The 23,339-nt window shown below is 38.8% G+C and overlaps 1 protein-coding gene across 1 annotated transcript; it reads left to right on the plus strand.

Annotated features, from left to right (window-relative positions):
- Nucleotides 1-24: 24 nt before the first annotated feature.
- SH3GLB1 (SH3 domain containing GRB2 like, endophilin B1) lies at nt 25-23,051 on the plus strand. Its single transcript, XM_005146535.2, has 9 exons — nt 25-299; nt 4,668-4,809; nt 6,939-7,067; nt 8,779-8,912; nt 9,291-9,383; nt 15,753-15,842; nt 16,365-16,465; nt 21,686-21,917; nt 22,576-23,051. The coding sequence occupies exons 1-9, from the start codon at nt 228-230 to the stop codon at nt 22,681-22,683; spliced, it is 1,101 nt and encodes a 366-aa protein (XP_005146592.1). The 5' UTR covers nt 25-227; the 3' UTR covers nt 22,684-23,051.
- Nucleotides 23,052-23,339: the final 288 nt, after the last annotated feature.

The raw sequence follows: 23,339 nt of genomic DNA on the forward strand, positions 1-23,339 counted from the left end.
CACCCCCGAGACCCCGCCCACCTTTCCCTCACGGCGGGGCGGGGCGGGGCGGGCGTCGCCACCACTCCACCGGCTGATCCGGGTTCTGTGGCAGACACTGTGGTAGCTGCCAATCGGCGGCGGCGCCGGGCCTGGCACCGCCCCCCGGCGGCTCCCCACAGGGCCGGGCCGGAGCGGCCGACGCCGCCGGTGGCTGGGTTCGGTGGGTGTTCGGTCCCCCGCCGAAGATGAACATCATGGACTTCAACGTGAAGAAACTGGCGGCCGATGCTGGTACTTTTCTGAGCCGCGCCGTGCAGGTACGCGCCGCCCGTCCCTGCGGGGGTCTTCCCGGGACTGGGCTTCGCTGCCGCGGCCCTCGCTGGGGGAAGCGGGCCGAGCTCCGCGGGGCCGCCGCTGGGCCTGGCGCGGCGTGGGGCGTTGGCCGGGGAGCTCGGCTCCGCCCTGGACCGGGGGAGCGGCGGTCGGGAGGGGCTAGGGTGGTGGTTGGGCCCAACTCTGAGTGGCTGTGCTGGCGAGGGTTGATCCCAGAGCCCTGGCCTGGCTGGGCAGCGATGTGCTGCTGTCAGTGCCTCGTCCTCCAGCCAGCTTCTTCCCCGCAGGTCCCCTACTAGTCCTGGGCATGGCGGAACTTTGTCCAGGCCGGTTGCAAAGCCGGGGGAAGGCTGGGGCAGCCCAAGGTCAGGGCAGGCGAGAAGGGGAGAGGGCGCCTGGGCAGAGGGAAGGCGGGGGAACGAGTTGAGCAGGCATCAGCTGCGAGGAGATAGGATAGGATTTAGTCGTGGAGAGGCAGAAGGTGTGTCTAGCCTGAAATAAGTTGGTGCTAAAAATGTGTTCCGCTGTCTGATCAGTAAAATTGGATCTCTCGATGTGATACGTGAAAGTATCTTGTCTGCTTAGGCTTTTTTTTTGGTTTTGTTTGAGCTTTAGTCTCGTTTTTAAGCTTGTTTGATAGCGTATTGTTTCTGAACCAGTCTTCCTTTTCTCCATGCAAAGGGCACTGTAATTGGCTTTTGTTCCTTAGCTGTTGTCTTGAGCCGTAATCGCCCTTCTTTATATAACCAAACCTGAACAGATTTCCTGTAGGGAGGTGGGACATCCAAGCAGTGCGTAGCAATGCACTTGGGTTTCTCCCGAGTTCTCGCTGGGTCAAACTGTGCAGTTTGGAATGTGATTAGCACTGTTATCTGGTCTGATCGGCCTGATGTATCGCCCTAAATCTCAATATTCAAGCAGAACCAATGATCAGCAGCACAGTAGAGTTCTGAAAATGCAAACTCGTCGGAAAACATTGTTGTTCGAATTTAAATGAAATTAAAGTAGTCGTTGTGGCTTCTCTTTGTGATGGAGGGCTTTACATGCTTCAATCCCGGCTCCCCCCCCACCTCCCCGGCTTCTGCCAGGTCTGCATGTTTCCCAGATCATCTCTTCCTTTCCACCCCCCGCCCCTTTCCCTTTTCTGACTGGACAAGGAGAAAAAGATGTTCACTCTTCATTGCAAGATCCTCTGATGGGACCTTGTGATTTCGTCCCTTTTATCTTGGCTTTTTACATTTAAATCGGCTTATTGCCTTAAATCTAAGGTAGGTTTTTGCAGTCTGACATGGTTTAAAGGTGATGTGAACTGTGTTTTACTGCAGTATGCTCTATCTGCATTGTTGGTTTACATCTGCATAACTACATTGGTTATCTGCTTAACCTAAACTAAAACTCAGGGGAAATGTGGAAGTAATAATTTTGTTCTACCAGCTGCCACTTTCCCCTAGAATGAGAAGGAAGCCATGAGAGGAAGGAGCAAATCCCTGACATGCTGTTACAGTCTGAATAACTCATGTTCTGTGTGCTACTGTTGTTTCTTCTGTTTTCCTAAGTAACTATGTAAGGCCTACAGATAATGTTGCTGGATAAGAATTATGATTTTTGGTTTTGTTTTTTCTTAAAATTGCCTGGATGTAAATTTTCTGGCCTCCAGTAAAAATTATAAATTTGTATGTCGAGTTAAACTCTTATGTTCAGGCTTCACTGGATGACATGCTATGTTCTGTCATTAGTTGCTTTGGGATATTGGAAATGGAAATCTCCCACCAAACCCTATAAAGCAATCCAACAGCATAAAGTGGTCTGTAGGAAAACCACTTAAAATCTTCTATTTTAATTTAGAAAAGGTTGAATGCCTTGTTACTGTTTCACAGGCTTATCAGACTTCTGTTTTACAAGGGGACTGGGGCTGGTTTACCCACAACCACCTGATATTCGTGTGCCAGGAAACTTCTTCCTTCTGTGGATGAGATTATACTGTGTCTAGACTGTCATGCTCTATGTAGCAATCTGCAGAAAAATTAAGTTTACTTACTCCAAAGCCTAGTCTTCCTTCTAGCAGGCAGAAGATGCTTGAGGGAGTCAGTCTTGCAATAGCTGCAGTTTGTAGAACAAAGTAGCAAATGGTTATAGTTAGTGGTATTTGGAGTAAAATAAATAACGCCATAGAGTGTAGTAACAGGAATGTGGGTCCTTCCTGTTGCCAGACTCTGTAATTGACAAGCTGCAATCAGGAATGAGCTGGGTTTCTACTCTTTGATGGCAGGAGCGTTTTTATTGTTCAAGACCTCTACCTGAAGTTAGAGGCTTATTTTAATGCAGTTTCTCCTCCTAGTAATTTTGCAATGTAGACTTGAACTGTCAATTCAGCTGCGATAGCTCAGGTGTATGCAAAACAGTACCATTTCCTTCTGCATGAGCTGGTCACAGTCAGGCAAATTGTGTATATATTTTGAATTTAATAAAGATAGATGGGTGGATTAGATGGCTTACTGATATGGCTTGTTCCAGCAGGTGCTTACATTAAGTAACTGACATATTTTGAGCTTCTAGTAAAAAGGAAAACTTTCAGAGCTCTAATCAAAGTAGAAAATAGTATCTGCCTGTGTTGGAACAATTCTTCTAAGCAGACGAAACATGGTTGATTTGTAGCACTACCTTCCTACAGAAAAAACAGTTCAAATTTAGGCTTCAAGGTAATCAAGATGGGAAATCAAGAGTGGCAGCATTGTTTCCATAAAATTGGTGCTGGAAACCATACTTCTATTTACTATTGCATACTACTATTTCACATGCTGCTCAGTATTGCTAAAATGAAGTTTTTTCTTAAAGAAATCTATCATTGTGATATGTGAAATCTATCACTGTGATATTCACTAAGCAGTCTTCACACTGCTGAAAAGATTTATGGAAATATTAACAGGAAACCCTGTTTTTGTGTACAAATACTCTTCTCTGTAATTAGTAAAAACCAATCTCAAGACCATTTATATTGTATTGTAATGAAGCTTTTGAGAACAACTTATAGTACCTGATATATTTTTGAAGAGTTTTTTAAACAGTGGTAACACATTCATAAATAAATTCTATTCTTCCCAATGCTGCTACTAAACTTTCTCGTAAAGGCAGCTTGCTTTTATGTAAAGCTGCAAATGCCACAAGATTTATCTGGACTTCAGGTGAGTATGTTATTGAAGTTGTTTTTATTGTACTTATGATGGAAATTAAAACAAACTCAGGCAATGTAGTTTATGTGTATTCTTGTTTGTTACTGCCCACAGAAGAACTTGTAAAGAATGAAGTTAGACAGAATGCTTCTGGCCTTATTATATTCTTAAAAGGCAAGCTTGTTAGAGATTGAGTCATAAGTCAGGTTCTTCTGAAAATGCCTGACTTTGAACAGGCTGTCAAGTGATGAGGTCATCATTGTCATGAGGAACTACTGCTCTGGAAAGCAGCAGGCCAAACCCTCAGTTCCGGTTTTGCTTGGTTCCCTGATGTGAAATTGTGGCTTCCCCCTCGCACAGAGAACTGGAACTGAAGTACAGGCTGCTTGTGGATTGATAAGATTTGGCATGAATTTAATATCAAGTGAAATGAATTGTCAGCTTGGAAGTAAACAGCAGAGGTCATCTTACTGTTTCTGTAAGGCATAACAGGATCAGTTATATCTAAGCAGTTCATCCAACACTGACTTGTATTCTAAAAACCAAAATACCCCCAGCCTCAAAGATACATAATCCACAACTTCCCAGGGAAGTTTATTTTAGCTTTTAATCCTTGCCTTTAAAAGCTTTCTCTAATGTCTAATTCTAATATAAATCTTCATGCTGAAGTTTAAACTCACTACCTTTGTCCTGCTTGTTGTGCACAGGACAATTTTTTCTTAAGCACATTAAAAGGTAGCTGCAATGAGAGTCTGTTGTGTCTTCAGGTTTTACTGTGAGAGAAAGGACAAACTTAATTACAAAATACAGAATATAGTGATTTAATTGTCTTTGTTACCTTTGCACTTTCTTTCCTTTTGGCTCATGTTTCAAAGTTCACCATGAAAACTGGGCAAAATGTCAAGTGAGAGCTCTTACTACCAAGTTAAGCAGAGGATTTCTTCATAATGTTTTAAGTTACTGTCATCATTTTGGTCTGCTTAATACCCTCCTGCTCCTTTTATTCCTGATAGTAAGAGTGTTGAATTTGCCAACTTTCCAATTTATCCTTAGATTTTTATTGATGACTGGATAACAGTTATGTCTTTGAAAACATGATCTGTAACTGAGTGAATAGTTAGTGTCTTAAGAATGTCCTCAGAAATTATTTCTGTAACTATTTTCAACCTGATTGACTCATAGTTCACTGAAGAAAAGCTTGGTCAAGCAGAGAAGACTGAACTGGATGCTCACCTGGAGAACCTTCTTGGCAAAGCAGAATGCACAAAACTCTGGACAGAAAAAATAATGAAACAAACAGAAGTCTTATTGCAGCCAAATCCAAGTAGGTAGCCCTTCAGGTGTTTTGTTTTTTTTTTTTTGCAACTTGTGATTTGCCAATGTGAATGTTTACTGCAATAGGTATTACACAAGTTATGACTAAATACACCAGTTTTAAAATTTGAAAGCTGGGATTAGGGAAAGCACATTTTGAAGAGCTACTGAGCATGAGAGACACTGCACCAATTACTGCTACTTCCTTAACCCTTCAACTGGAAAAAGCCTTAGACAGAGTTTCTCAGACTCCAGCACTGGTTCCCTACTCTGTTCACCCTCAGGCTGACTCGTTTCTGAGCTGTTTCCTGTTTAATTGAATTTCCCACTCTAATTCCAGAAATCTTAGGTAGCTGTAAGAACTTTGAAGTTCATGGGGCAGATGCAGTGGCTTAAGAAATTTAATTACTGTTTCATTACGTTAAACAGCACAATACTATTCAGCTTGAAGTGGACAAGATGAACTGGAAAGCTTATCTTTAACAATTTCTTTACTAAAGAATGATTATATTGCTTAAGTATGTTATATCAATAAAGTTTCAAATTTGCTTTCATCAATAGTGAATCTCTTGATGCAAAACCACAGAAAAAAATATGGGTAGAGGAAGAGTAATTTTCTGGTGTGTTAAATAGTTCTTTCTGAAATTGCTGCTATGGGTGATACTGTTGAAGATACTGGTTTAGGACTCGTATCCTATGGTTATCTGTGCCCTTCATGGCAGTTGTACTAGAGTTGGCAGCCACAGGAATTTGCTTAGCATATAATCTGGATTTCAAGTGCAGTCTAGTCACTACCATTAGCAAAAATAGCTAAATGTCCTTTAGGTTCGTTCAAATGTTAAAATTATAATGCTGCTAATACCTCTGCACTGAAAACATAAATATATTCCTTCTAGTGACAAACTGAGTTAGGATTTATTAGTCTAGATAAATAATGCACTGATAGCACTTCTCTAATGTCAAATAGAGAAATTCTTTATAATGCTTATCTTTGAAGGATGATTTTTGAAGCCTGATGCATCCTTTAGTTCTTGAAAAGCAGTATTTACAAAACAAATGTGAACCCCAAAACAACTAATCCTATGTGAAGGATGCAACAGAACTTAGAGAATGTCACATCTCAAAGTTTTGCTTCTGTCTAGGCCAGAGAAAATGGTTGTCTTATTAATTTAATTCAGTGTTTGTAATATATGTCTTTTTCAGAAACTTGTAATTGAGAAATACTGAATCACTAACTGAAGGCTGCTGACACTGTGTGAGGAAGATTCAGTAGGAGGCTAATATATGATAGTGTCTCAGTTATGCTGACCAATCAGTTTTCTGATAGCTAAAAATACTCAGTGTTAAGCACTGGTCTTCGTCTGTGAATGTAACTTCAGCTGTTAGGCAGCCTGTTTGGGAGAACTATCACATGCTATAGAGAGCTTCTTTTGGTTGTTAATGGAGTGACCCTGTCTGGGGAAGGAAAAATTACTTTTGGTCACATTTTTAATTGACCCTTTAGGTCAGACCCATGTAATAGTCCAATAATTTTATAGTACTTCTCAGTTCTTTTGTCATTTAGTGAAAAATAAATATTATGGATGAAGAAAACCCAGTGAACCTGGATCATTTTTGTTTTAACCTTGGTGCCAGGGGATGCAGTGGTACCTGTGTTTGTGTCAGGTTAATTTTTGTGACCTTCATGAGAGACTAGTTATTTAATCCAATGCTGATGAAGGTTGTCTAATTAACAGTATTATTTTTGGTTGCATCAAAGTGGCAGGTTTGTTCATTGTCTTTGTGGTTGTCTATACTACTGCAGGCTGAAATTAGTTCATACTGACTGCGTAAATAAGTTGAGTGAGTTATGAAGTCAGAACAATTGGTCAGAGAAAAGGGGTTTTGTATCTGAGGAGTTTGCTATTGTAATTAAGTGTCCCTGTTTATGTCCGTAAGGCTTTTTTACCAAAGCAACATGCTGTAGCTTAATACTGTGATAGATGGAGATTAATGATCATATATATATATATAAAGCAAAAGAGTGTTTGGTTCTGTTAAGGAAAGTTGTTCTATCACACTTTTACAATAAAGACTTCTGGACAAGTTTCTAACTTGTATTTTGAATGACAGTAATTGTTTCAAATAAACATTTTTTAGATGCCAGAATAGAAGAATTTGTGTATGAGAAGCTGGACCGCAAAGCACCAAGTCGCATGAACAATCCAGAATTACTAGGCCAGTATATGATTGATGCTGGGAATGAATTTGGTCCGGGAACAGCCTATGGTAGGTAGCAAACTAATATGTCTTGTGTTGCAAGAAATGAAGGGAGGAAAAATCCACAGATCTTGTTTCTCTTTACGATATAAAATGCTATTTCTTGTCTTCCTCTAGATAGCAATTCAGTGATTTTTGTGTCAGTTTGAAGTGACTTGCTGTATATCTCTGAGTATTAGTGGATCAATGGTGAGGCTTCTATCCATATTTATAATGTAGAGTCTGCTGTTGGAATGATAACCATCTTTGTGGGTGGATAATTTTCTTACCAGATCAAATCATTCTGAAATTTATTTTCCTCATTGGAGGAATGCATCTGACAACATTTATGCATTTTATTTGTGGTGCAGAGTGACAATGTTATGTGAAATTAACTTCAGTAAGAAGTCTTTGAACTTTACAGCATTCCTACTTTTCTTATTCTACAATATTTTGCTAAAAGTGAGAGTGTAGAACATAATCTAACTTTCTTCTCCAGCAAACATATATACCCATGACAGGAGGGTTGGGGGTGTTATAGCTAATATTTTTACACTGGCATTAATTAGAATTCTTAATTCTAGTGTTCTCCACAACTCTTAAAGTTGCTGATAAGAGATCTTGCAGATAATTTAACCATCTGAAATGCATAGGTGTCTATAGTACAGTCTGCAGTTAAGGTCTGATAGGAGGGAAAGCTTTCATTCTGGGAAGAATGACTTCTTTATATCTGGAAATAATGGTGTTCTTTTTCAAAACAAGGAAAGGGCACTTAAAAAAGTAAGTAGTTTACAGAAGGTGTAATGGACACAAAATCAGTAATGGCAGGGTATGTTTCTCTTACCCTAATGGTTTATGCTGCTCTCTGTGGCCTTCCTTCTGATCCCCAGCCTCAAGTCTTGCTTTTTAACATCAGATAGAGCTCTGCTTTCAGGCACACTGTCCCTTAACTTGCAGAATTTTTAGAATTCAGGCATATAACACAAACTAGCAGCATACAGATAGATACACTGTAAGCTTTCATGTGGTGTCACAAAACATGTTAGTTCTCTGAGAAGTTAGCTTCTTTTCTAACTAAGCTGTATCTGCCTGTTGAAACATAGTACATGTATTCTTGATACACTAACTTCAGATTCCATACCAAACTCACAACCAAGTGTCTGAAGTATTGTCTAATTGACCACAAATGCATGCTTAGAAGTCAGAGTAGATGGGGATGGAGTAGATGGGTATAGCAAAAGGCACTTTTTTTTTTTTTCCAGTAGCTAAGTGAGCTTTTCATTGCTACCAACTACTCTTGACTTAAAACAAAAATGTAGCGTAAGGGGAGGAGGTTGTTGGCTTAAAATAGTTAGGTGGGATACCTCTTTCTTAAATAAGTGTTCACAATGGAGTTTGCCATAGTTAATGGCACTTTTGCAGAGCTGCACCTGTTCTCACTGAAATCTTGTTTTGACCTGTGATTGTTACTAATAAAATGGTTTGGTTTAGTGCATGGGTTTGTTTGGTTTGGGGGGTTGTTTATTTTGGTGCATGTGGGATTTTTCTTTGGGTTTGATTTGTTTCAGTTTTTCTTGTATCTTATTCAGATTTCTTTTGAGAGCCCTTGTGGTGGCATTGGATTATTTTCTAAACTGCTTTCCTAAACCTTCCTGCCTGTAGAAACCTGGTTTGTCTTTTTTTTTTTTTTCACCACCTGCCTGACTCACTCTGAAACTTAGCTTTTGTTTTTTCTCTGCAGGAAATGCACTCATTAAATGTGGAGAAACACAAAAGCGAATTGGGACAGCAGACAGAGAACTCATTCAAACTTCTGCTATAAATTTTCTCACTCCCCTAAGAAACTTTATTGAAGGAGATTACAAAACTATTACTGTAAGTTAAATTGTCCATTCTTCAGCATTTCACACCTATTTCAACTGTAGGTCTTCAAAATGAAGTAGATGACAATAGGGCATTATTGCTTTCCTCAAACTAATGTAGAAAAACTCAGGTAGAATTAATGCCCTTGGTGTGTTTGCCTCCTTTTTGATCAGGTGAAATCCAAATAATTTTGAAAACTTGCTTTTTGTAACTATTGTTCTCTTAAATGTATGTATCTTCAGTATAAAATGTGAGAATAATTAAGATCTGATTCTGCTGCTTCAGCTGAAGAAGCTTTTGTATGTGATTATTAAAAAGACTTTCAAGTAATAAGGCTTTTGCTTCTGAGAACATGTACCTATTTTCACAAAATAACTTCACTTATTTCAGAAAGAACGAAAGCTATTACAAAATAAAAGACTAGATTTGGATGCAGCAAAAACCAGATTGAAGAAGGCAAAAGTTGCAGAAGCTCGAGCTGCAGTAAGTAGAGTTTGTGTGTTCGGGTTTTCTTTAACTTATTGATATGTATTTATAAAGTTTACTGCTTGGTTATGTTTCCAGCCTTACTTCTTACCCCTGCTATTTTTCTGGGTGTTTGGTAAGAAATGCCTCAGTAGAACACAAGGAAACAAAAGTGAATTACTGGTTAAGGTGTTAGTCTTCTATTTGTAGATATTTCATCAAGTTGAACTTACTTGTCACAAGTAAATATTCTTGCCTCATTCTATACTACATGAGCCTATACTGCCATTTGCTACAATCATCCAAGATGGTTGTGAATACAAATCATACAGAGTTCAGGTTTTGGCATTTGAATCTCCAGAAGTGTTCAAGCATATGTATAATTATTTCCAACTGATGGACCTATCTATACTTCTCTATATCAAAAGTATTTGTAGTTTACTCTTTCTATATTGTTTACTATTTCACACCACCAAACAGTGCAAAGACTCAGCCTCATATAGAATCATAGAATAGTTAGAGTTGGAAAGGACCTTAGGATCGTCTAGTTCCAACCCCCCTACCATGGGCAGGGACACCTCACACTAAACCATATCACCCAAGGCTTCATCCAACCTGGCCTTGAACACTGCCAGGGATGGAACATTCACTACCTCCCTGGGCAACCCATTCCAGTGCCTCACCACCCTAACAGTAAAGAACTTCTTCCTTATATCCAGTCTAAACCTCTGCCGTTTAAGTTTCAAATCTTGTAACTGTTCTTATTACCTCACAAAATGCTTGTTCAAGGAGATTAAAATTGCTATAGACTTAACAGCTCTTGCTTTTTAAACTCTTAAAATGCTTCTAAATGAGGGAATAGATAATTGAATGTATGCAGCTTCAGCTTATATTATTTTCAGAGCTATCTTTTGACTGTGTTTCTTAAAGTGTAGCAGTTAATGATTGATAGTGAAGTATTTTTTTTCCCATGAGGGTTTATGCACACAGATGCTGAAGAAGTATGGATAATTTACATACACAGGGATAGTGTATAAGAGGCAGAAGCAGGGGTGTCAGATTCTGTTGGCTTCTCCAATTGGACCACTGTCCTGAAAGATCTTGGAAGACTCACCTCAGCTTTGTAGATAAAGCACCTCCCATCCTGGGATAGTGATCCTTCTAAAGAGGACAACATTATCTCTACCTGTGTTGTAATCTTCCTTGTCAGGTACACTGTCCTTTTGTATTTAAATTGTCTGTGGTTAAGTCCATGCATGAATTTCCCCTTAGGTTATGTAAATTTTATGCAAAAAAGTTACTTTTCTACTTGTTAAGCTTTCTTAATTTGTAAGACTAGCAATGGTGAGCAGGGCAGGGTTCTGGTCTGCTAGCAGTGGGATTTGGAAGCAATGTATGGGGAAGCAGTGGACAGTGAACTTACTCCTTTGCTTGGCTTTGTTCACAATGAAGCTTAAAAAAGAAAAAGGTATTTTCATTATTAACTTCCTTTTGTCATCTGGTAGGAGGTATATGCTTTACTATCTAAAGCAATAGGGAAATAGTTCCCCTTGGGCTTGGTATTAAAAGAAAGGCTCTATACTTGAGTTTTTTATTATATAACCAGAATAATCATCCAGAGCTTGGTGCTTGGACAAAACTGTTGCCAGTTGCTGCTACTGCTTGAGCAGTCTTAAATATTCACATATCAAGTAATTCATAGGTTTATGCACAAATGAATTAGTGCTGGTAGAGCATAAAACTCTAGGCCTCTTACATGCTTACCTTGCATGTACATCAATTTTATTGACAATTTAACAGCAGTGTGCATGTTTGAGAAGTATTGGATTGTAGAATTTCCAGAGAAGTGAAAAAATTGCATCTTGTCACCCTCTGCAATACAAAGATGAGAGCTAACTTGGATATAGATGTGATGTAAATGTTTCATCTTCTCCTGGCTCACTTATGAAGGAAGATATCTGACAGTCTGTGCTGAACTGATAGGTTAGCAAAGTGTATTGAGTTATGATGCAAACTTTAATGTCTTAAAACTTTCTTTTACAGGATAAAGTGATAAATTTCATCTACATTTATTTTTCTCCCTGTTATAAGGATATTTAATATTTGAAATTATATTCTCGCATGCTTACTGTACAACTGAAGTAGCTTAGATCAGTATTTAAAATAGAAATCTGAACAGTTTTATCTATACTCAGTTCAATCTTGCTTAGCTTAAACTTGCAGTGCTTTGTGCCAGTAATCTGTTCTGCTATATTCAGTGTTTTAACTTGCTTTTGTCTTTTATCTATGCACTTAAGCAACTAAACACCTCTCAGCCTGAAGAAAATAACATTATGGTAAATGTCTCTTACGTGCTCAACTTGCTGCATGTAAAATGGCTAAAGGTTTGTTGGCCTCCTGTGTTCATTCATTTTCCTATCAAATGTTTCCTCTTGCTACCCACCTCATTTTGGTCTTGCTTCAGATGTTTTCTGTTCCAGACTGAATTGGTATAGTGTACTAAGTGCACTTATGTCAGTACAGCATTAGATGTTGGTTTTATCAGAATATTTCTGGTACGTTGAAGTATTATATTCTAATATACAGTATTATATTCTAATTTTTATGAGTTTATGAATGTAAACTTAGGATGCAAAGGAGTTGATTTTTTTTATCACTGCTGAAATTAATTTCACCCATTGAAGGAACAGGAATTACTTCACTTTCCTGGTTTTGTTTCAATATGAGTAAGAGTGAATTATGTGAAAGTGCCAGAAATAGGTAAAAATTATTCCTTTCAAGTAATGTTTTACAAATTGCAACCTGAAAAGGTCACATAAATTAATGGCTTAACTTAGAGTACAGTATATCCTAAATGTGTTGCAGGGACTTGTTAGCTTAGCTGGTTTTAGCACCATAATTGTGGAAGTGGAAAAGGTGTTAATTAATCATGTACAACATAGACTGTACTGTTCAGCCTGACTTGGTTTGGGTCTTGGATACGCACAGTATAGTGGGTTTCATCTAATTAGTGTTCCAGGTTTCTCAGTTGTAAGTAGATAAAAGAGCAAATAAACTTGTTTGTTATAACTTGATTTTTGCAATCTTTATACACATTTCTTCCTACCAAAGTCCCAGCTGTGTCATCTTCTTACAACTGCAGAAAATGAAGGTTAAAGGAGAGCTGCATTGCAAGAGGGAATTGGAACAGCAAGTTGAAGTAATTAACTTCTAGAGTAAATTTCCTGCAGTTCTGTGATTTTTGCTGTACTACTTGCCATTACTGTAATACTCAGTTCGAGGTACCTCTGTAGCATTTTTAATTGAATTTAGGTTTCAATAAAAATGCTTGTGCAATAGGAAACCCGTAATGAAATTAGCAAGAGAAATCATTCATCTCTTTCATTCTTTACTTAACATGGTGTTTAAATGAGAATAGCTTTCTGTAGTTTTGCAGTGTTTTAACACATTAAGGTAACTTAAATTCCTCCATAAGGTAATGCAGTTTGTATGATCCACCTCATTTTCTAAGTAATGTCTTGTGTTGTGATAGCTTGTTTTAAATAGATTCCTTTAACATGCAAGTTCTACAAGTCATACATACACTCTTCAGTACCTAACTTACTTCACAGATGTAGTGCTAGCCATACTCATCGTAGTTTCATTGTATATGAAGTGCTTTGGTCAATTAACTTATGCTTCCTTAAATTGCTGTGAAGCTCTAAGGGCAGGAAAGTGGTTAAAAGCCAGAATATCCTTGCATCCTGTATTGAAGCACCACCAATGTCTAAGTTTGTGTTTTTATTCTCCTCCCTCCCCCCTTAATGCTGACTAGATATGGGCTGAGGAAGTGACGAAAGTAAGTAAACTATCTAGAAGTTGCAGAATTCTGAAACTATAACTTGTGCGGGTCTAATGTAATAAAGGGTATTGCATGTTGTTGACTCAGTCTAATGTTGGCAGCCTTTTGCATTACATCAGAATACACTGGTTTCCTCTAGGGCCTTTCAAACTCCAGTGGTGTTTCAAACTTCCAGGCTTGTTTCATAGTAAGCTGTTTCTGGCCAACTCTCTCTTAGTACCATATAATTCTCATGCAACAAGATACAAAAGAAAAAGAGCTACAAGACTTCCTTCCAAATGTACTGGTATGCCATCCTGTTAAAAATTACCTCTTAAGAATGAGCTTATTTGAAAGTTTTCAGAAAGGTTGGAATCTAATCTAAAATGTCCTCAAAAACACTGGTGTTCAACTTCCCACAACAGGAAGTAGTAATTAAAATGTTGCAGTGTGTGCGTGAAGCTTGGAAAACTCAGTTTTGGAGGTTGGTGGTTTGGGGTTTGGGGTTTGTTTTTTTTTGTTGTTTTTTTTTGTTCCCTGCCTTTCTCCCCAGTGTCACTAGAGAATGCTGTGCTTAAGCAAGTGAAAATAGCCCCTGGGCTGAAGGCTGGTTCATAAATAGAGCATTAGACTGGGGAGAGGGTCTGAAGCCTTCTCTCTTGTCATGCCAGCCTTTGCACAGGGACACAGTCAGTGGAGCTAATGGAATATTGGTGATAGCTTCTTTAGTGCTACAAGACGGGCTGTTCTTGGATGCACTGGCACTGACAAAGCAGTGATGGGAACAGGCTGTGGGATGCTGTGCTAGCAATTAAGAAAAGATTTCTTGGCAAATTTCTGTAGAGGATGGGAAATAAGAACAAAGGGCAGTGATACAGAGTCAGGGTAGTTGTAGGGAAGGAGCTTTGGAGTATGGTTTTTAAAGAAAGGGACTAGGTAGGCAGCTGTGGGAGGCGTTAGGGACTTGCTGTTAGAAGCTGGGATGTAGAGCTTTGGCCGAAACCATTGGGGTTGTGAGATAAAATAAATGAAGGGTTTTCTACTCCAATTTTCTGTGAGTTATGGTGCAAACATAGGGTGTACGTGTAGGGTGTGAGAGTTTAGAGATTAGAACTGTAAGAGGAGGATTAGGTCACATTTGATCCTAAAGTTTGAGAACTATTTTGCTATTTAAGTGAATGTGTCTGCTGGAGTACTTGGTACTGTTGGGGAAAAAGATGTCAGGGGAGCGGTACTGCTGTAACAAAAACTAATCTTGATGCTATCAGACAATGAATAAAACTATTTGCTTTTCAGAGACAACAAACTTTGAAAACCTAATTGGCTTGTAAGTTGATACATGCACTTCTATCAGTAAGAAACACACAGCTGCTTCCTCACTGTTTGATTAGTGTGAAAGCCTTCCCAGCTGCTGTGACCTCATATGAAAAGCATTTCTTGGGTAACTGCATTGTTCTGCACTCATTGCTGTGGTTAAGATCCTTCCATGTGACTCTTCATATGGATCAGCATGAGTTGAATGCAAAAGCAGAATGTTTGCAGACACACAAAAACCTTTTGAAACCAATGTTCTGTTGGTATCACCTTATGAGTTTTCCTGGAAGTAGATTTCCTTACTCTGTTTTGCTGAGAACAGTAATTGCTGTATCTTGAACTTGATGCAAATTCTTGCCTTTGGGTTGGTTTTTAGAAACAAGTTACTAAGTGCATACAAGCACTGAGGCAAGGGAATCCAGATTCCAGGCTGAGGGTGTTCTGTCTTGGAACAGTAAGTTGTAAATCTTACAACACATTTTTATGTGTTTGGGGTTTTGAGTAGTGTCCTTTTCCTTTCTCTCCCTGCCCCAAATACTCTGAAGTAATTCCTGCTTGTGTGAGATTCAAGTCCTTTAAAACTGCTGTAACAGCGTTAACATAGTTAAAAATTGCTGAGAATGATACGCAACAAGGAATAAATTTGAATTTGAGTTATTTAAATATGAAACTTAAAGCAAGTAATTTTTAATAGAAGTTTTACTCTAATTGAAGTTAGAACATTTGCTATAGTTGGATTTATTTTAAGATACCTCAATTACAAGCTCCAGAAATAGTTGTAGTAGCTTGGTGGCCTGTATAAGACAATAATTTATGAACTATCCTGTTAAAACTTGTCCTCAAAGAAATTATGTTACAGCTGATTGCTGCTTGGTTACAAGACAAACACAATGCGAGGTTTACCCTAAATTGTTTGGTCAGAGCCCTGGTGTAGACACTGTTATGCCAGTGAACACTTGGTTTGTAACTGGGAGAGGTGAGGGCAGAAAAATGCCTGCCTTTTGCATACAATGACTCCATGAGGTAGGGGTCTGATGATAAAGATGTTTCCTTGATATACAGGGCCTCAATGTTTCTGACCCCAAGTACAGTTATTGTTTTGCCTAGATCCGCAAAGCGAAAGCACATTTCAAACACCTAAACTTGTGATGAATGCATTTGTATGAGTAGCTCTGAATAAAATGGAACTGTTTTAGTTGGAAGGTATAAAAGAGTGCATTGTACAAATACCTAATGTTCATCCTTACTTTTAGTCTGAACAGGAAGTGCGGATTACTCAGAGTGAATTTGATCGTCAAGCAGAAATTACCAGGCTTCTGCTGGAAGGAATTAGCAGCACGCATGTGAGTACCCAGAAGAAACAGAAGGGCAAAGTCAAAATTGGGGCACTTCCTAAAAATAGCTCCATTAAGCTATTTGGGAACTTTGGGCTATGAGATTTCACTTCAGTGTGGTAAAGCATCAAACTATTGTTTGTTTTGGTTTTTGAGTTCTAGTTTAATAGCTACTGAATCAGTCTTCTGTTAAGCTTGAAAAGACAGGTGCTTTCATTTTTGTTCCTTAAACTCAACTTCCTGTTCATCAGATTAACTGAATGTTGAAACTGCAAAAACATCCTAAAATATTTACTCTGTTGTGGAAACAACATGGGTAACTGGCATGATGCTTGTACAGCACCTATTTTTTGTGCTCAAATATTAATTTTGGTGTAATTTTATCCCAGTTACCTGATAAATTGAGGCACTCTGCCTATGGGGCATAAATCCCTATGTAATAGTGTTATCACCTGACTAGGAGACGAGCCATTCTAATGCAGCATAGTACTTCTACACACTAAAAACTTGTTTTTTTTTTCTGTATTGCAGGCACATCATCTTCGCTGTCTGAATGATTTTGTTGAAGCTCAGATGACCTATTATGCACAGTGTTACCAATATATGTTGGATCTCCAGAAGCAACTTGGAAGGTAGTAATACTGTAAAAACTTCAGAGAAAAAACACATTTTTTCCTAAGCACTTATGAATAGTAGGAAACTGATGTAAGAGTGGTGAACACAGAGGCATGCTGGACTGAAAGGAAATATATTTCTTCTCAGGTATTTAATATGTGATTACGCTAGTGCAAACTACATCCCTAAGCCTACACACAGCACTTGTGCCTTTTGAGGGTTAATTTACTGAGATTTTGTGCATTTCCTGATTGAGGAAGGTGAGCCCATGGTAACCTCATTTAACAGCATAAAAAGGAATTCCTGGAGACATAATAATTCATTTGTCTTCTGCTTTATGCTATGCAGTGTGGGATAAGGTTTTGCACTCTCTGTAAATTCCTTTTACCTCTTAATATGCTGCAGGGCACTACGTGATTTTCAGTGGAACTGCGTTCTTCATTGTTAAGAGAATTACCAGCATATAGGTATTGTGTCTAGGTAGAAGTGTAGTCCACAATATCTATAATCAGCAATCCAAAGTGCTTGCAGTGGAATGAGCAAGTTTGTCTAGTTCTACTGTTTCGTGGATTTAGCATTTTAAAGTAAGAGAAAAAGCTATTTGATTGTTAGTTTGTGCTCCTGGTGATGGAAAGATATCTGCATAAATACTTCTCACGAAGTTTCACATTTCTAATTGTTTTTCACAAATCAGCCTTTCTTAGGGTTATACCAGATCATATTATGTAGGGTGAGCATATGCATTGAAGGACTGTCTGTACTTAGAAGTGTTTGTTCTGAGCAACTATCTCTATAAAGTATCTCCTTTTATGTTTTTCATAAGGAAGCAAAAACAAGTGTTCTTGAGTTTTGTCCTTTTCCTGACTTGCAGCTTCCTGTGGTGTTTGATTTCCTTCCCTCAGTTTGTTTGAATGGGTACTTAAAGTCTTTAAAACTGGTTTGCTTTAAAAAAACTCTCCATCTTTAAAGTTATATTCTATTCAAAACAATATTCAACCATAAAATTTGGTAACTCATAAACACATTTACTGAAAGCTTGAAAAGAGCTTTACTGGATTAAGGGCAAGCACCTCTTAGAAGTTAAGTGAGGTATATTTACACAGCTATTTTGAGAGGATGTCTAAAGTCTGTACTCTTATCCGTATCTCTTTACTAAGCTGAAAGCTTTAAGCATAATACCCTTGGCCTGAGGAAGAACGTATTTTTCTTTAAAATTTCTTGCTTTAGGTTGTACAGCATGTCCAGAATAGCTGTTTTTGTTTAAAATTTGTGTAAACTGCTACCAAGTGTAAAAGAGTGTATTTGAAGAAAGTACTGCCTTCAGGAGAACAGAAGGATGCTTCTTTATGTGGCTGTGATCTGATGAGTGTTTTTGATAAGACTGCTGGGGCTGCTAGACAACCAAAAGCATGGAAGCTTTGCAGAATCTTCAGTGCTTCCAACAGCCACATGAATTTTCTCTGCCTATTAAAACAGTCATGGTATTAGATCTTGGGTGTGTCTTTCCTTCCTTGTGCAAAAAAGTCCCACTGAACTGTAACAGAGAGCACTGGGACAAAGTCTCAAGTTGTGCTCCTTGCTTTGGAAGACTCCTCAGTTTATAGGCATTGGGTGCATAGCACTTGCATTAAATAAACAGATGATCAGGATATGCGTATTGTTTTCCTGTGCTACATGTAGGCAGATGCAGTACCAAATAGTCTTTGCCAGCTCAGCTAGATTTTGGTTATATTTGCCAGTGCTGTGTTGGTTAGTAAGGCATCTGTAGTACCGAGTTACATGTGTTTTTTGCACATCTAAGAATGATGTTGTGCCATATTCTCATATGAAAGCCAAGACCTGTGAGTGACTTCATTTTGTTTTGAAGCTGTTGGCGGACCAAAGGTGTTCAGCCTTTAAGTGATCCAGTTTGTTACTTGAAACAGAAACCTGGTTCTCAGAGTAGATGTGTATGTTATGTTTTACCTGGGTCAGAATCTAGGGCATAAACCCTAACCTGGTTCCTACTGAGAGTATTCAAGTTCCAAAGCTGAGTACTGACTTTCCTGATGTACTCTCCAGAGTCAGCTGTAGAGAAGGTGGGGGGAAAACTTGTTCTCGATTCTCTTTACATAAATAGACATGGTTTTATGGATGCTTCTCTTTAAGGCAGTGCCAGCTGCTTGTCCCCCTTCTGCATTCCTCTCCTGTGGGGCTGCTTAAGAAATTGAAACTCCCTGGTTAAAAGCAATCTCTCTTCTTCTTTTTTCTTAGCTCCTCAGAATAAACTAAACAAATCTGTTTAAAATATTCTGGTACTCCAGCTGTTGGCTTTTTCCCTGCTGATACCTGCTTTTGCTCTGAATTTTCTCAGCTTCCCTAACAGCCAAGAGTTGGTATCATTGTGTCTTTCAAATTACCCATCACTAGTCCCCTACTCTACACTGTGAAACTTCTGTTACTCAAGTGTTCTCCCAGACAAACTCTGTATGGCTGAAGCTTTCCAGTAACATGCCTACTTTGGCTTTGTAAAAGTGGGACTTAATGCTTCACTGATTGACAGTGGTTATAAAGCTCTGGCTTTCTTTTCCCCTAGCTGTACAAATCAGTGACCCTTTGAACTGAGAATGATTTATACATAATCACTGTGTTAACAGAACAGGTTTAGCAGTGTATTAAGCAGTAACTTAACAACATTGGGGAACAGCTGATTGTCATTTCAAATCCCTTTATTTGAATGCCAGCTAACCAAGTAATAAATACATCATGAGGCACAGCTCAGTTATTCCTATAAAACTGTGGGGTCTAGCTTTTCTTCCCTTTGTTGTGATCATTTGATTTGCTCTGGGAACATGGTGAATAGGTTTGACAATCTAATGTGGCAAATGAAAACAATAAAATCAGTGGGGTTGCAGTCTCTTCTCTATGAGTTGAACCAGTTCTTGATGATCAAATAGGGTCAAGGTAAACCAGAAGGGAAGTGGGGACTTGCTCCTTTGGACAGTATTGAACTGTTATGTTTACTCATAACAGTCTCCTGAAAGTCTACTCAATTTTTATATGCAATTCAGTCTTAACTGTAAAAGGGTAATCCTGTCCTTTGCAATATGTTCCTGCTGTTTTCCCTCAATCAGATACAATGGTGAATATGTTAAACAAGCTGTTCTGAGGGAAAGTTAGTAATCCTAATGATTTTTGTTAGATCAGGTTGTTGAATCAACTCAAAAGCAATAGATTGCTGGATCTGACTCAAATGACAGAGAATGAGCATTTGCACAGAGAAGGAGTATGGTTTAAAACTGTACTTCGTATGTTAAATTTACACTGCCACCCTGTTGGGGGGGCAGGCAATGACATGTCTGCATCTCAGATGTTAATGAAAAAGTATCTATGTAGGAGGATTGATGAGGAAAGTTATGTGGAAATGGAGTGACTAGTGGATATGTAGACTGCTCACAAGAATCAAAGGAAATGCAGCTGCAGTTCCACCTCCCCCTGACTGTGCAACTCCTGGTTACTGACCTTTTTACATTGCATCAGCTGTACCACTTTTCAAAACCTTTATTGACCTGCTTTTAAGGTAGAATCAGATGAGTTTTGGGACAAAGGTTGCACAAGGCTGAGGAATGACTACATCAGCTGCTAGATAAGTTAGCTTAGTCTGCCCCAGAACTGCATTCAAGGATAGAGGGCAGAATGATGTGAGAGAGTATCACAGCTCATCATTGCCTCCCATGCTGTTCCATTCCCCCTATCCCACAGAATCACAGAATGGTTGACCCTGAAAGGCACTACTGAGGGGGCATCTAGTCCAACCTCTTCCTTAAGCAGGGTTACCCAAGGGACATTACTGGGGATTGTGTCCAGACAGGTCTTGAATATCCGGAACACAGGAACTTCCTGTGTTTTAGTTTATGCCTGTCGCCTCTTGTCCAACTGCCTGGCACTACTGAGATGAGTCTGGCCCCATTCTCTTGACACCATCTCTCCAGATAATTATACACATTGATCAGATCCCTAGAGCCTTTGCTTCTCTGGGCAGAATAGACCAGTTCCTTCAGCCTTTCCTTGCCTGAGAGGTGCTCCAGACCCTTAATCATTCTAGTAGCCCTTTGCTGGACTTATTTCAGGAGTTCCATATATCTCTTGTACTGGGGAGCTAGAACTGGACACAGTATTCCAGGTGAAGCCTCACCAGGCTTGATAAGAGAGGATAACTGTCCTCTACCTGCTGGCAATGGTCTTCCTAATGCACCCCAGGATAACATTGCTGCTCTTGGCCACAAGGGCACGTGTCTGGCTCACTGACAATCTGTTGTCCACCAGGACCCCCAGCTCCTGATCTGTAGAGCTATATTCCAGCAGGTCAACCCCTAACTTGTACTGGTGCATGGGGTTATTCTTCCACTTGCTGCTTTGCTCTCCTTTCTGCTCTTTCCACATCTCAGCCGTGTTATTCTCTGTCCTTTCCCTTGTACTGGCTCTGGCTCTCATCAGTGTTGGATTTTTTATTCAGCTCATTAACTTTGTAGAAGATTATACACTTTCCTTTTTATCTTTTTCTCCAGGCAGGTTAGTGAATTGAATTGACCTCACAGAAGGGTCTGGCAAGCACTACAGCTGTTGCTGAACAAGCATCAGTGTAACCTAGAAAGGAGGGGTTTAAGTTGATATAAGTTGATCCTTAGCATAACAAATAGTTTTGTTTTACATCATGCAGTTAGCTGAATCAACAAACTGATCTGGATTACAAAAACAGTTGGGGGGGGGCATGAATTCTTTCAGAGGGAAGCTGTGTTTTTAGTCTGCATTATATTTCCCTGTCTTGGTTAACCAGCACTCTTGTGTGTAGCTACATAATTGAGGAATGAGCAGGAGGAGGTGGAGGCTGTTTTTACTGGCAGAGATGTCAAAAGCAATGTTTATTAAACTAAAGCCTGAATTGGGTCTGACCAACAGTGCTTTCTTGGCTTTGCTTTTGTTTTAGGCATTTACCAAGTCTTTTTTTTTTTTTTTAAGATGGCAGTATTTCTTTTTAAGTATGTTGGTTTGATTTGTACTACAGGTTAGGAAAAAGTATCTTTATTTAGGTTATACCTTATTTATATAGGTTATCAGTGCTATTCCATTACTGCTGTCTACTGGTGTTTATTCTGTAGTTGATAAATTTAAGAATGCTGATTCAGGCAAGGAGGCAGGTACAACTCCCCATGTAGAACTGATTCACTCAGAAGTCTTTGTTTCATTTTCTCCCACAGCTTTCCATCTACTTTCCTCTCTAATAATAATCAGTCTTCCTCAACTCCTGTGCAGAGTGTTTCTGCCCCCTCAGTCTTGGCCTCAGCCCCTGCTTCATTGCCTTCAGTAAGCAATTCAATAGTTACTTCAGGCATCAGTGAACTGAAGTCATCAAGTGGCAGCAGGAAAGCTAGAGTTCTCTACGATTACGATGCTGCAAACAGCAGTGAATTATCACTACTTGCAGATGAGGTAAGAGTTTTCTATGTACCTTAAGCCAGTTAAGATGTGCTACATCAAGAAATCTGTGTAGCTGATTTTTAATTAAACCTCAGTAGTACTCTTATAGCATTGTTCTGTACCTGTATATCCTATATTCTGTACTGGGAGTTACCATGTTACACCAGCTTAGCTTGCAAGAGCATTTACTAGACAACAGCAAAAAAAGTTTTCAGACTTCTTGGCATTTTAAATGTGCATTATTAAAATATTTCTATCTGACTTTTTTTTTTCTCATTTAGACAGTGAGTTAGAAGCTGTGTCCTAAGATTTTCTGTTAAGATAAAGCATGTGAACAGCATCTGTCTTGCTGTCATGCACTTGAAGATCCAACAAACCTTCTTTTAGATTGCCTGTTACAATTGGTGGTGATTGGAAAGTTTTATAGATAACAAAATGAAAGAAACAGTAATGAATTGAATTTCATCAGGGGAAAAAAATGTTACTTTTCTATTGATCAGTGAAATAGTTTTTATAAACACTAGGTTATGTTTCATGGATGTTTATTTTAAATGCTCTATTTGACTTGGTGGTTAATCTCAATTCTAAGACCTTGGGCATCACATGAAGGCAGACTGTAGTTCTTTTTCCAGGCAAGGAAAGGTTATAATCATGTGTTTCTGTTTTTTAGGTGATAACAGTGTACAGTATCCCTGGCATGGATTCAGACTGGCTGATGGGTGAAAGGGGAAATCAGAAAGGCAAAGTGCCTATTACTTATTTAGAACTGCTAAACTAAATGGTTGGCCTGAATAAAGACTGTCAATTATGGCAACACCATATTTATATACAATTAACGTTATGTAAGCAGGTTTTAAGTGTCTTCCATGTTATTGTCTTGAGGGACAAATACCAGCCATTAGAAACTGGCTTTTCTGCCAGCATGGTTGCATGGTAAATACTCTATTCAAACTTAATGTGTTTAAAGCTTTTACTTCATGTGCCAAGAACATGTTTCCTACAGATTTGTTTCTACTGAAGTTTTCACTAATACAAGCTTATACTTTTGAGTAATCTAGATTGAAAGCAGGAGGTACTGTTTTCTACTGAAATTTTTCATTAATGGCAAAGCTTTTCTTCACATAAAATAAACTTATTGTGAACTGATGCAGGTGTAATGCACATTATTTGAATAACAAAATCTAAACATGAAACATAAACCTTAAAAGAAGTCCATATGGTTCTGTTCCCAAACAATTGTGGAATTACTGTGTGCTGAGGTATATATGGTTATCTGCTGAGTAACTTCTGCATTTAATCACCTTTGAAGAATGAAAAGGTTGTTTTCTGTATGAACATTTAAGACCAATTGCTAGTATGTCAAGACTTGAAACTGCACCTAGGTGGATTGACACAAGCTAATGACATATGTTCTCACTTGTTTTTCGTCTTGCC

The sequence above is a fragment of the Melopsittacus undulatus genome, chromosome 6 (genome assembly GCF_012275295.1).
Source record: "Melopsittacus undulatus isolate bMelUnd1 chromosome 6, bMelUnd1.mat.Z, whole genome shotgun sequence".
Taxonomy (NCBI): domain Eukaryota; kingdom Metazoa; phylum Chordata; class Aves; order Psittaciformes; family Psittaculidae; genus Melopsittacus; species Melopsittacus undulatus.

Bases quoted from the DNA above. Each gene is read 5' to 3' on its own strand.
- SH3GLB1 (XM_005146535.2), top strand. From the start codon at position 228: ATGAACATCATGGACTTCAACGTGAAGAAACTGGCGGCCGATGCTGGT. The intron at 15,843-16,364 runs GTGAGTACCCAG...TCTGTATTGCAG, and splicing joins AAGGAATTAGCAGCACGCAT to GCACATCATCTTCGCTGTCT. The intron at 21,918-22,575 runs GTAAGAGTTTTC...TCTGTTTTTTAG, and splicing joins TATCACTACTTGCAGATGAG to GTGATAACAGTGTACAGTAT.